Source organism: Tenrec ecaudatus, chromosome 14 (genome assembly GCF_050624435.1).
Source record: "Tenrec ecaudatus isolate mTenEca1 chromosome 14, mTenEca1.hap1, whole genome shotgun sequence".
Taxonomy (NCBI): domain Eukaryota; kingdom Metazoa; phylum Chordata; class Mammalia; order Afrosoricida; family Tenrecidae; genus Tenrec; species Tenrec ecaudatus.
In genome coordinates, this window is record NC_134543.1 from 50,789,506 (window position 1) to 50,804,198 (window position 14,693).

Genomic DNA, 14,693 nt, shown 5'->3' on the forward strand with positions numbered 1-14,693 from the left:
CATGAGGGATAGGGGATCAGGTATTAGGCATCAAAGACCCAGAACAAAAAAAAATCATGTCAATGTGAAGTGGAGGGGTGGGAGAGGGAGGGAGTGCAAAGTGGAGGCCCAAAGCCAATCTGTAGGCAATTGGACATCCCCTTACAGAAGGGTCGTGGGAGAAGATAGGCCAGTGAGGGTGCAGTATAGCACCAAAGAAACATACACCTTTCCTCTGGTTCTTTAATGCTTCCTGCGCCCCACTATCATGACCCTAATTCTACATTACAAATCTGGCTAGACCAGAGCATGCACATGGGTACTGATAAGAGCTGGAAACACAGGGAATCCAGGACAGATAAACTCCTCAGGACCAATAGAGTAGCTATACCAGGAGGGGGAGGGGAAGGTGGAGGCAGAAAGGGGGAACCAATAACAATGACCTACCTATAACCCCCTCCCAGGGGGATGGACAACAGATAAGGGGGTAAAGGAAGACATCAGTGTAAGACATGGGAAGACAGTGTAAGACATGGAAAATAATAATAATTTATAAATTATCATGGGTTCATGAGGGAGGGAGGAAATGAGGAGCTGATACCAAGGGCTCAAGCAGTAAGAAAATGCTTTGAAAATGTTGATGGCAACAAATGGGCTTGACACAATGGATAGATGGATGGATTGTGATAAGAGTTGTACAAGCCCCTAATAAAATGACTTTTTTTTAAAAGAAGTTCCGGTCCTGAATGGCCCTGACTTGGGGGACTAGGAATCTGTATGAAGGCAACTACAAAGAGTTAGCAAAACTTCTAAGGTTATTTAAGAACAAAGGTATTAAAAGATAATAACTTTCCACTAAAACTTAGGTTACGAACAAAAATTTCTAAGCATGCAAATCAATTTAATGCTGAAAAGGCCAATAAAATGAATAACTAGTATAAAAAATCACTCTTGGTGAATTATTATTATTTTATTTTAACAATTTATTAGGGGCTCATACAATTCTTATCACGGTTCATACATATACATACATCAATTGTATAAAGCACATCTGTACAGTCTTTGCCCTAATCATTTTTTTCTCCTGTTTTCTTTTTTTACATTTTATTAGGGACTCATACAACTCTTATCACCATCCATACATATACATACATCAATTGTATAAAGCACATCCATACATTCCCTGCCCCAATCATTCTCAAGGCATTTGCTCTCCACTTAAGCCCCTTGCATCAGGTCCTCTTTTTTTTTTTCCCCTCCCTCCCCTTTCCCCCCTCCCTCATGTGCCCTTGGTAATTTATACCTCGTTATTTTGTTATATCTTGCCCTATCCGGAGTCTCCCTTCTCCCCTTCTCTGCTGTCCCTCTCCCAGGGAAGAGGTCACATGTGGATCCTTGTAATCAGTTCCCCCTTTCCAACCCACTCACCCTCCACTCTCCCAGCATCGTCCCTCACACCCTTGGTCCTGAAGGTATCATCCACCCTGGATTCCCTGTACCTCCAGCCCTCATATGCACCAGTGTACAGCCTCTGTCCTATCCAGGCCTGCAAGGTAGAATTCGGATCATGGTAGTTGGGGGGAGGAAGCATCCAGGATCTGGGGGAAAGCTGTGTTCTTCATCGGTACTACCTCGCACCCTAATTAACCCATCTCCTCTCCTAAACGCCTCTATGAGGGGATCTCCATTGGCCGACACTTGGGCCTTGGGTCTCCACTCTGCACTTCCCCCTTCATTTAATATGGTATATATATACATATACATACACACATACATACACACACTTATATCGTTGTTGTTTGTTTTTCTTTTTGCATGATGCCTTATACCTGGTCCCTTGGCACCTCGTGATCGCACTGGCCGGTGTGCTCCTTCCATGTGGGCTTTTTTGCTTCTGAGCTAGATGGCCGCTTGTTCACCTTCAAGCCTTTAAGACCCCAGACACTATCTCTTTTGATAGCCGGGCACCATTGGTGAATTATTTATAGACCAATTAGAGAAAGCTATTCTGGTCCTATGGAGCCCTGTTGGTGTCGTGGTTAAGAGTTGGACTGCGATCCAAATGGTTGGCAATTCAAATCCAACAGCTCCTGGGCTTTCTACTCCTGTAAACAGTTACAGTCTCGGAAACCCACAGGGGTCAGCACTGACTGGGTGGCAGTGAATTTTTGAGTGAGTTATTTTGGTCCTGGTGGCATTGCCAGATAAACTTTGGAATGATAACCACAAGGTCACCAGTTCAAACCCACCAGTTGCTCTATAGAAGAAAGACGAGACGACTTGCTCTCGTAAAGATTTACACATCGCTTCTTGGCCTTTGGGCTAAGATCAAGTGCAGTGAATATTTACAGCCTTGGAAACCCTGCATGGGGTCACCAGGAGTCGGAATCAGGAATCAGCTTGATGGTAGTGCTTTTGGTTTCTGGTCCTAACACTGCTGAGAAGTAAATCTTTAACGGGTCAAACTGTTGCCAAAGAATTTCCCTATGCCCCAGAACACAGCTCAAGAACATTTCTCAGAATACAAAAGTATCCAATAACCAATAAAGGATGTGTTTCCATTCCAAAGAAAGGTGATCCAATAGAGTATGGAAATTATCAATCCTCACTATCACGCATAAGTACAATTTTGCTGAAGATAATTAAAATAGTTACAGCAGCACATTCTAGGGAGCTGCCAGAAATTCAAGCTGGGCTCAGAAAGGATACGAAATGAGGACTATCACTACTGACACCAGAGGCATCTTGGCTGAAAGCAGAGGATACCTGAAAGACGCTTACCTGTGTCTTACTGATTTTGAGAAGGTATTTGCGTGGAACACAGCAAATTATGGATAACATTGAAAAGAATGGGAGTTTCCGAATACTATGAGGAGTAACTTTATGTAAGAAATTCAGCAACTTCGACACAATGGAAAAATCCTTGAGCCCTAACTAGAGCTCACAGAAGAAAATAGTTAACTCAAGTAGCTTTGCATCTACTAAGAAATTTAATTTAGTTTAATCCCATCCCCTTTCCTTTCTTTCTTTTTGGTACATTCTACATACAATTCATTACAATGGCTACACAGAACTCACAGGCGATATTCAAGATAATTAGCAGGTTGCAATTTCAGTGAGGAATGCTCAGGATACAGTCATCTACTGAGGACATGTTAATCAAAGGGCTGCTTTTAAAAGGGCTTTTCTTTTTTTTTAAGGGGCAGCTAATAAATGCCCAAAGAGCATACCACTCCATTGTAAGCCTCAACCCGAAGGCTCCAGGCACCCAGCTCCAGCTCCATGGGCCAGCAAACCAATTGGAAGCCCCTCCACTCCACAAGGCAGGCTCCTGTCCAAAAGCACTCCGATTTCACTTGTCCAGTGGTCTGGGAAGTTCACCACTCTGTCTCCTGCACTGGCTCCCGGTCCTGTTGCTGCCACTCCTCTAGTGTCCGGGCTGTTCCCTAGATCAAGGAGGCTCTACGTGCAGGGATCGCAAGGTCCTCAAGGATGAGCTCCACTTCCAGATCCCAGTCCGATCCCCCTTCCTGCTTCCAAGACGGCTCTCTCTATTCCCACCTCACTGCTGAATCCTACAGTCCACTCAGAATCCCCCCACCTCCTTCCCCAAACCCATCAGGAAAAGGTGGGAGTTCTAATAGCCACATTAAATTACCCACTGCCTTGCACTCCTCTTGACGTCACGAGACCCCTCCCTCGTCATTTTAATTCTTCCTTTGAAAAGACAAAAACAAAACCTCACTGCCAGGCTCCTTATAAACACACAACCAGCATTAAAAGCTAGAATTCAGGGCTCCCGGTATTCATTTCTACAGCCGATTCAAACATTATGTTTCAGATACTTAATCCTGTTATATCCCAAAATTTCAACTATAGACTCCTTAAAGGTATGGGAGCCAGAAACGGTCAATGCCAGGGGCTTAGGGAAATAGCTGGAAAGCAACCTATGTGGGCCCAATACTTCTTTAATCAGCTTTATCTCCTCCATGGTGCATCTGGTATTAGTATAAAAAGATAGTTCTCTCTCTAAATCTCTACATGAAATCAAGGTTTTTGGAAGGTATACACCCCCCAAATGGGGCAAAAAAAATGTTTCAATAGACTTTCTTTTCTAGAGTAGTTGTAGGTTTGCAAGAAAAATGATAACGTACACAGAGTCCCCATATACTTCCTCCCCTCTGTCCAATTTCTCCATGAACATCTTGTACTACTAGTGTGATATATGTTATAGCTGACGGATCAAAATGGATACATTATCATGAAGTAAAGTGCACAGTTCCCTCAGGGTTCACTCAACGAGTTTTGACAAAATAACCAATGTCCATCATTACACGACTAAGGACAACGGTCTCCCTGCCCTGAAAATGTCTGTGCTCCATTTAGTCATCCTTCCCCTACCCACTGAACTTCAGCTCATCACTGATCTTCTTTCTCTCTTCCAGAAGCTAATATTTTGTCCTCCAGATATAAAAATATCTTTATGGCACAAAGGAAATGATGGAAAATGGCTAAATATAAAGAAAAACAAACTTCCAGACTCTTGCTCACACTATGAATATATTTTGAATGTTGTTTTGAGACCCATAAGTATCTGTGCATATTTATAATCTTGTTTTTATCCCTTAACATGATCACAGAAACATTTCTCCATGGAATTACAACCTATTTCAAAAGTAAATTAAAAATAATTTTCTTGAAATTGGGATAGTTCACTAAGTAGAAAATACAGACAAGATTTTAAAAGACATGTCCCCCATCATGAGCATGGGGTGCCATTTTGCCATATTTACTTCCAAACCTGCCTCCCCCTTTTTATTTTATTTCTAAACTTTTGTTGTTAATTGGGTTAAGGTTTATAAGGCCATTCAAGTTTCTATTCAACAACCATATAGGTTTTGCTTCATGTCACTTACTGCAAGCTCTCCAAAGGAACATCACTTATTCTACTTCCCTGTGCTAACCATGTCATCCCTCCTACCCAAATTAATCTGAATTCTGCCCTTGCAGACATGCTGCTCTTTGGATGGTGAAGGGTTGATTATTTTGAAGTGTGGTGTGTGCCTCCCTACAGTGACTGTTCTGGTTACAGACCTGTCCAGTGAGTTCCTTTCCAGACCTGAGGATGGCTATATGCCACAGTCTCCGGGCTGCACCAATCTCCAGCTGACCAGTAAGCTTGTTCTCTTTTACAATTTTGAGTTTTGCTCTACATTTTTCTCCCACTCTATCCAGGTCTTCCTAATACAATCCCTTTCGGGAAGTTGGTATTGGTAGCCAGACATCATCTAGTTTTTCTGGTCCCAGGGTCATGAAACTCATGGGTTTGCATGGTCCATTGGCCCAATCGTTTCTACATGTCCTCGATTTTCTTCACTCTTCTTTCTCTGGACAAAGAGATCAGTAGTTGCAGCACCTTAAGACAGTCACTTACATGCTTTGAGCCCTTTGCTGACCAGTCACAGGGTAACTCGCGCTTACACTTAGGCTACTTTATGCAGTCTGTAAGCCTGGAGCAATAGGGGTCTGTTAAGAAGTTGACTGCCCAAGATAGTTTGGGCTTGAAAATGCCAGTCAGCAAGTTAAGACTCCAGGTGCTACTCACTAAAGCAGGCTGCCAAACACTGTCTTTATGTTAGAGACCTTGGTGTCTCCCAAGACTATGGTCCTGAGCTCCCAGGCCCAGCGCCACACTCCCTCGAGGTGTTTGGTTATGTTTAAGAGGTTTTCCAAATCTGGCCCCCTGTATTTCCACGACATCTATGGATGTACTGGCAGCTTTCCTCATATCTATCTTTTTCCATTGCTACTATGAATCTTGTTCGATCTTTAATCATTTTCTTTACCCTTTCTCCCTAATCTTTCTATTGTGAAGGATAACCAACATATATAGCAAAGCACAGTCCAGTGAATTAGATAAGATCACCACTCAAGTTGAGTTAGTTTATTGTGCCAAGCTGGCTGATAAACACATGTGGGGTTAATTGAAGGGCAGAGAGATAAATGGCCAGTGAGCCTCGTCTTTCGAGTTCTTGGGGCCTCTTTCTTGTGATGGTCGGACCAGGGTGCAGCTGCCTTAGCCAGTTCCTGCTTCAGCTGGCAAGGCTCACTTCCTGCAAGCCATCCCTGAGGAGAAGCCACATAGGCCTACCCCAATGCAGCCCTGGGTGCTGGGGCAGCCGTGTGGAGCAGCCCAGCCAGCGCAGAGATGCTTACACATTCACTGATTCAGCTTTCCTCCTGCAGTCACTATCATAGTGTGTTTTGTGAGATGGAGCAGGGCTTTGTGGATTGGTGTTGGACTTGTGGGCTTGGGCAGCGCTGGGTTGGTTGGGATGTTTTCTTGATGTGCACTTACCCTTTATATAAAACTCTCTCTTATACATATGAGTTTCTGTGGATGTTTCTCTAATGTCCCCAGACTAACACACAGGTTAAGGACGAGAATGGCACTGAGATGCCATTTGACAGGCGTTCGCCCTGTCTCTCCTCCCGATCTACTACCTCATCTCTTTGCACCACCTGGACATGTAGGGCTGTAATTTAGTCTCTTTGCTTTGACTCATATACAAGTGGAACTACACTAATCCTATGCTTGCAGATTCAGCCATAAAGTTAGAGTTCATTTTTCAGGAAATCACCTATTGTACTGTATAAATACACCCAACTTTGCTGACTCACTCTACTCTTAAATTGTTTTGTTTTATTCATTATGAATGCTTCTATCAACATTCCTATTTCAGTCTCTCAGGACACCCACGTCTGTGGGTTCTACCTGGAAACAACTGCTTACCCACAGGTCTGTGCTTCGTCACTGTAAAGAATCGCTGCCAATGTTCTACACGGCAGTGTCCAAGGACACTCCACTCGCAGAGAATGAATGCTTCCCCCATGCCCATGCCACTAACTGCCAGCCAGCCCCGTAAGGGTGTGGGGACATGGCACGATCATTTTCATTTCCATTTCCCCAGTGATCAGGGGTGAGCACATTTTTCAGTGCTGACTGCAACCTGAAATCCTCTTCTTCGACAGCCCTTTTATAGCCCCTGCCCCATTTTTCTACTGGTCTTTGTGCTGCTTAATAATTTACAGAAATTCTTCATATGTCTTGAATAGATCTTCTTTTATATCTTGCGTTTCATTCTCACCATAGTAATTTGCGATAAACAGCTCATTTAACACAGTTATCAACCTTTTCCTTCCTTAGCTTTTTCACTGTAAAGGATAACAGACATGCTGACAACACAAGAACCCCCCTTTGCTCTTTGCCTTTTCAGTACCACCGTATCTACAGTACGTCCCGACTCTGCCACTTTTTCCACTTTGTGCATTCCTACCCTTTCAAAGGACAGTTAGCCAAACATGGCTAACGCGGCCAGCACCTAACAGGGCTCTCTGTCCATAATGGACCTGGCCAGCACGGTCCCCGGAGGTACTCAGGCTCTGGAACGAAAGAGGAGTCAATGTGATCTCATTGTTTGGCCACAGCTCTTGTTCTTATTATTAGGCTTACATTTGCCTTGAGATCACACTAGCTGTTTTGGGAGTTGTGAGCATTTTGGCAATGTTGAAATACCGATTTCTGTTGAGCGTCTGGTCTAATAGGAACCTTTCTCTCATTTCCCTCCACAGCAAGACACCTGACTCAATGTGAACTTGCTGATTTTTGCACACAGGTCAGCAGCTTCTATAAGCTTCAACTTATTTGATACGGACCTCATGTCCAGTCTCAGCATGTTACTCGTAAGCCTATATGGACACCTGATTCCGAATAAGGTTAAAAATTGGAGGGTGGATGAATAACGATCTATAATTGGGACTGGCAGACAGGTTCTATAAAATCCTATTAATTCTATAAAATTCAATAGCCCTAGTGATATGTTTCCTGCCTCCATCCGTACAGCTGCCCTATCCTATGCTTTTAATTAGGAACGTGAATAAAGACATTGATGCTACATAGATCAGATCAAGACTGACATGACAAGAGAAGGAGCAGGATGTATTTTATTGAGCATTTTGCTTTTTAATCAAACTCCAACTTTATCTTTTTTCACTCAAGGTAATTTTAGCAGCATTAATATGAAATGCAAAATAAATCCGACTTAATATTTACTACTTTCTCTTTTATATAAAATGAGTATCTACTTTTTATATTCTCTTTCCCTTAATGTTATGATTTTATACCTAATCCTCTGGATTATTCTTTAATCCTGCCTTTCCCCATTTCTTCGTTGTTCATTGTAATTGTCTCCTAATGCATACATTTCCAGGACAGCAATAACCTGTGGTCTTCCAACTCTGCCTACATATTTCCAAATATGTCTGTAAAACGCCTTGGCCTGCAGACACTTCCTACTTCAGGGGCTGAATCAGAACTGACCTCCTTTTTCTTGTTTCTCAGGTCTCAAGGAGAGCCTCATAAATAAAAGGCACTTTGAGGTTAGAGTTGTAGGCTTAGAAGTTAACAATTCCTATTACATTTCAGCCTTGATCTAATCGGAAAACACACAAATTCAAAAAGCAAACTCACTGCTGTTCTGACTCCCAGCAACCTCAGAAGACAGAGTAGAACTGCTCCTGTGGGTTTCAGAGATTGTCAATCTTTATGGGTGTGGAACACTTCGTCTTTCTCCTGTAAAATGGCCTACTGGTTTCAAACTGCTGACCCTGCAGCGAGCAGTCCAATGTATAACCCACTACACCACCAGGGCTCATACAAAGCAGCTGTGAGTTTTTTAGTTTAGTTTTGCTTTTCTGGGGCGGAGTACTCTACTGTGTAATCTCCCTAGGACAGAGAAGCTGATTGATGGTCAGTTGGTTTGCTGAATATTCAGACCAGACCAGGATATAAAACCCATTCATGGGAAAATCCTTGGAAGAGGAGGAAGGCTGTTTCTGAGGTAAGATTTTGAGAAAGTGACTCCATCTCTAAAATTCTGAGCCTTTTGTTGTAAACAAACAAAATCAACAACAAAAAAGGGGTCAGGGCGGGGGATGGGGGTACAGGACGGCAGAGGGGGTGATCGCAATAGGTGATCTTAAAAATCCTACCATCTGAAATATTATTCTTTTGGAAATATTATTTCTAATGGTTCTGCGTTCTTTTCTAAGTTCTAACAAGGACATTTGCCACTTTCGATGTCAGATCTCTTCAACTACTGCTCCATATTCTTCTCCTAAGAAGGGTCCATGTTTTTCCAACTCATTGCGTACAGAGCCTACTGTATTCATGAAGAAAGACTGTAAAAGACAGTCAAGATTTTTCTATGAGGCAGAAATCAAGCGTTATTAAAATAAGCAGAACTTAATTGCCAACCACGGACTGGAGAACTGAAAAGATGGGGAGAGGTCGCTGAGGCAGCTTATTGGTGCGAGGTGCTGTGCAGGCAGTTCTGGTTCCTAAAGTATCTCAGCAGGAAGCAATTACCACTCCCAGGGCTGAGAAAGCCCACAGGGGCAGTGCTACTCTGCCCTATAAGGTCGCTAGGAGTCAGAATTGACTTGACGGCAGTGGGTTTTACTTTTGAAAGGGCTGAGAAAACAAAATAAAGAGTCTAAGAGTACAGTCGCGAAGCTCGGAGTTGGATCCAGACCTTTGTAGGTGTGTCAGCCAGCAGGTTCACTAATGGCTGATTCTAGCAATGAAGAAACACAGTAAAAATAAACTGCTGCTACTTGAGCCAATGACGTCTACAGGACGTCAGCGAGTCATGAAAGCAAGCTCCTTAGAGGGAGGTCTTCCTTCTTTCTCCTCAGCGGCATGCCTTCTTTTTAGCAACCCCGACTGGCAGAGACCAACAGGGAACCAGGAGCCAGAGAGAGAAGAACCAGAAGGCTGCAATCGGTCAGCATATTCAGCTGCTAATGTGATGGTTGAGTTTGAGGCCACTGAGTAGAAAGTAGAAAGGCCTGGTGACCTACTTCTGAATAACTTAATCCCCGAAAGCCCAGAGAAGCACAGTGCGACTCTGGCACACACAGGTCCCCGGAGTCCAAATGCAAGCAAACAGATTTCTCTTCCCGGACTGGAAAGACATTCCTGGAAAGACTTGATAAGCCAGGATCCACTCAGGAGACAGACCCTGTTATTTTAACAGAGAGAATGTAATATAAAAATGTTAACTAGACATTGAAGAACTGAAAACAGCGAGACTGTACATTGATGAACTGAAAAGGCAAAAAGGAGACATTAATTATGAAAGAGTTACAGGAGCAGGAGGCAGTTCCTACTCCTAGGACCAAGGGGGAAACAGAAGAGTGCTTCAGCTCAGCAGTATAGCAGGGAACAGGGTCTTGGAGGGGCAAGGAGGCTGCTTCTAGGAGAGTGGACACTATGGACGGGAACAACAGTTCCTGCAGAGGGAGCCACTATTGTGGTGGTGAGGCAGACCAGACAAGGAACCAAACAGGAAGTGGCAAGTCCCTTTGTCCTCTTCTAGCCTTCCAGTGCCCCTCCCATACAGACAAAGCCTCCGAAGCAGCCAGCTGTCAAGGAAGAAATGCGGTTTCGAGGCTTCCTCGGGAAGCAGAGTGCATAAGGAGAGTTTGAAGTTGAGAGACAAGAGCTCAGTACCCTGCACAAGTAGCTGCTATTGCACAAGTACAGACATGGCAATTTGGGCTCCTTTCTGGCCAGCCTGTGCCTGGTAAACAACAGGTGCTTAATAAATGTAAACTAGTGCTTAGAGGATGCTCACGGACTCCACCATGTAGTTCAAAAGAACTGTCATCCTTCCAGTTGCGTGATTCTTTGCTGTTGCCTTTGAGATTTCAGTGATCAGCTGTTCCTATTCTTGGCATAGTGGGCGATGAGTTGGGCTGCTAATGTCAAGGCCGGCATTTGAATTCACCAGCTGTTCCTTGAAGAAAGGCATGGCTTTCTACAAAATAATAATAATTTATGAATGATGAAGGGTTTATGAGTTAGGGGGAGTGGGGAGGGAGGGGAAAATGAGCAGCAGATATTAAGGGCTCAAGTAGAAGGCAAATGTTTTGGGAATGATGATGGCAGCAAACGTGAATATGTTCTTGACACAATGAATGGATGTATGGATTGTGATAGGAATTGTACGAGCCCCCAATAAAATGATTTTTTTTAAAAGACATGGCTTTCTGATTCCCATAAAGATTGACAACCAAAAAAAAAAAAACCAAAAAGAAGAAATAGATTTACAACCTTGGAAACCCAACAGGGCAGCCCTATTCTGTCCTAGAGGATCATAAGGAACTAGGAATCGAATAGATGGCAATGAGTTTGGTTTGGGTTCTTATTCCAGGGAGCGCTGGTGGCACTATCAGTTAGGTGCCGAGCTGCTAACTGAAAGGCCAGTGGTTTTAAATAGGAGAAAGATGAGACTGTCTGATCCCAGAAAGGTTTAGTCTCAGAAACCCTACAGAGCAGGGGTCCTCATGTGGCCCGCCGAGGATATTTATCCAGGCCACCAGGTGTTTTGGCTCCGTTTTGGTTTTTATTTCAAAATAAGGTATGTGCAGTGTGCATAGGAATTTTTTCATAGTTTTTTTTAAAAAACTATAGTCCGGCCCTCCAACGGGTCTGAGGGACAGTGAACTGACCCCGTTTAAAAAGTTTGAGGACCCTACCACAGAGGGTTAAGATCAACTAATGGCAGTGGGGCTTTAAGGGGGTTCTTTCTCTACTTACACACAGTGAGGGTGCAAAGATGGCAGGCATGGAAGAATGGGAACTCAGAGCAGTGCTGAATATGAAAAACAGGCATGGCAGAGAAGGCTGATGACCAACAGAGGTTGTATTTTGGAAGTTAACAGCTAGAGGAAGACACCCCGAGTCTGCGTCCCTTAGACAGCCTTCAAGTCGAGATCTGAAGCTCCCCCAAGAATCAACGTTCAGTAAACAAGGCCTATCAAATGATGGCTGACACCAGGGAGGAGAGTGCTGCGCAGTACAACCAACTGGTAGAGGAACATCCCCCGAACAACACTCAGAAGGCACCTGGGCGGGAAAGAAGTGAGAACAGAGGACGAAAATGGGCAGCCCCAGGGTGAAGGTGGGAAAAGTGTGGTGACAGGGGAAATTGCAACCAAGGTCCCAGAACAAAAGACATGTCTGCTGTTGAATGGAAAAGCAATGTGCTCTGTCAACTTTCATGGCATAGTGGGAGTGGTAGGTATATAATCTGTTGTCACTTTGAGAGGATTAAGAGTGACAGGGTGGAGTTTAGCCTGTCAATTAGGTCACAGGTGGATGACCTCATTTGGAGGCGCTAAGGAGATAAATAGCTCACTGGAAGCAGGATGCAGGCTCTCTCCCTGGGAGACATTGCAGCTGATAGGACACATGAAGCTAAGCTACTGCCCCGAGCTGGAGGAGCCATGTAGAGACCCCTGCCAGTGCTGAGATGCTTAGAACACTGCTGGATCCACAAGAATTTCCACCCACTGGCCTGTAATCTTCCTGCATTTGGCATCATTGCATGTGTTTAGTGAGTCTGAAGAGGAATTTATAGATTGATATTGGTATAGATTGGACATATGGGCTAATAGCAGACTTGATCTGGACTGGACTGGAACTTTTCTCAATATTCAATTGCTCTTGCATATAAAGCTAATCCAACTAACACAGTGGGATGTGCTTCTGGCTGCTAATCCCAAAGTCAGAAGTTCAAAACCACCAGTCATTCTGAGGAAGAAAGATGGGGTTCTGTACTCCAATAAACATTTACCGCCTCGGAGACTCACAAGGGCTGTCTCTTCTGTCCTACAGGGTTGCCATGAGTCCAGATAGACCCAATGGCAGTGAGTTTATATTTTGTTTGTTTGGTTGGTTGGTTAGTTCATGCAATGTTCTCTACAACATCTTTTCTACTTTACACTTTCAATTCCATTTATTATTCAAAATTCGCCTCCTGTCTCTCCCCTCATGGAAGCCCTTGCATCGTAGTTGGTTACGTGTTGGGGTGCTAATTGCAAGGTCCATAGTTAGAAACCCACCAGCTGCTCCTTTGGAGAAAGACAGGGCTTTCACAGTTCTACATGGTCGTTGTATGTCAGAACTGACTTGATAGCAGCAAGTGTGTTTTTCAGAACGAGTCTCTTCCCTCAGCAGTGCCACCTGACCTTTCCAGGCCGCCGCTATCTATCCATTCAGAATCCCTGTTTGCTCCATCAGGAATCATCATTCTCAAAGGAACTTTGACGGCTGCAGCTTAGAAAAAAAACCATTGTGTTCTAGTAAGATGGTTTCAACTAGTTTTACCAAGAGGCTCCAAAAAATTCGTAAAAATGAAAATTAAATTCGTAGAATTAAAAAATAATGACATTTCCCCCGCGAACTTTGTGAAGGCTCCTTGCATTTCCGTCTAAGCTCTGTCTAAACATGATACAATGGCAAGAGAAAATGTTTAGCGTCTCTGAGCTAAACAAAATGCTCAAGGATTATCTAAGAGTCCACATTCGGCGACTCAAAATAGTAAGTAACCTGGCTGTACCCCTTGGTGTCGGTAAATCTTTAAGGTCTCTTTCCGCTCTAAAACTACTATGATCCCATGACTGTATAGACTAAATTATACTTCGAGATACGTGTGGAAACCATTTGCGATCTCAAACGGTTAAAGAGTTCAGTCATAAATTACCCTGAAAGGTTTGGTTCAGGGCAGAAGCAGCACAACATCCAGCCTCATTACCGTCCCCCTCCCAAGGACGCGGTGCAAGCGGGCGCGCAGGTGACAGAGTCACCTCTGGTCCTGGGCACACAGGAGGCGCCAATCCGGGACGGGAGCCTGGGGGACATCCGCTCTACCCCAGGCGGCTTTCTCCCTCGGAGTGGGGTTCAATCGCCCCAAGCCAGCACCACGCCAGGTGCCCAAAGCGACGGGATCCGGCAGATCGCAGGGCAGTGACGCGGATGCGGTGTCCGCCCTGTTTCGCTCCCGGAGCCAGTCGGAACCCGCGGCGCCGGCTCCCCGCCCCCGGCCCCCCGGCCTCCCCGCCCCTCGCTGGCGCTCCAACTCCTCACCGCGGCTCTCCCCTCCCACCCCCGGCCCTGAGCCCCCAGCCCGGGGACACTCACCATCCCAGCACCAGGCCAGTGGTCACGATGAAGCAGGTGAAGACCACCGCGATGTAGAAGAGCGGAGAGTACTCGTAGAGTGTCACCAGGAAGACGGCAGCCATCGGGCTCCCTTCCTGGCTGGCCGCTCAGCCCAGCCCATTCAGACCAGGGAAAAGCACTACGGTGCCCCGGCGCGGACAAACTTTATTAGGGCCGCATTCGCCCGAGGTGGACGTACGCTAGACGTCGGGGCTGCCTCCCTGGCAGCTGGAGCCGACGTGCCAATAACGACGTCGCCTGCGGGGCCAGCCACGCCCCCCCGCTCCGGCCCCGAGCGATTGGCTCTGCGGAGGGGCGGGGCCCCGGCGGGCTCCGCCCCGGGCGCCTCGGAATCATTGCCGTGTGACGAACGCCTTACGCGGCTCTATGCTCCCGGTCCTCTCGTTCTGTCGGCAAATTCCAAGACGGAGTTAGGCAGGCTGCGGGCTTTCTGGTGATGCCAACGCCGTTCGAAGCCACGCCCACCGGTCTTCAGTCCTGGAAGCCTTGCGGATTCGATCCGAGCTGAACTTGAGGCGCGGAGAAGGGTCGGTGTTTGGGATTTTACTCGGTGAAATAATCCCACGCGTGTTTTTAAGATCAAAGAAAGCAATCCGAGATTCTCTCAGAAATTAAATAACTATTC

At 45.3% G+C, this 14,693-nt stretch overlaps 1 protein-coding gene across 1 annotated transcript in view; it reads right to left on the minus strand.

Annotated features, from left to right (window-relative positions):
- The window catches only part of CGRRF1 (cell growth regulator with ring finger domain 1), a 33,199-nt gene extending 18,932 nt beyond the window's left edge, over window positions 1–14,267 (minus strand). Inside the window, exon 1 of the mRNA XM_075530991.1 lies at window positions 14,027–14,267. Within this exon, the coding sequence (XP_075387106.1) occupies window positions 14,027–14,130 (104 nt within the window). The 5' untranslated portion in view covers window positions 14,131–14,267. The remainder of the gene's footprint in view (window positions 1–14,026) is intronic.
- Window positions 14,268–14,693: the final 426 nt, after the last annotated feature.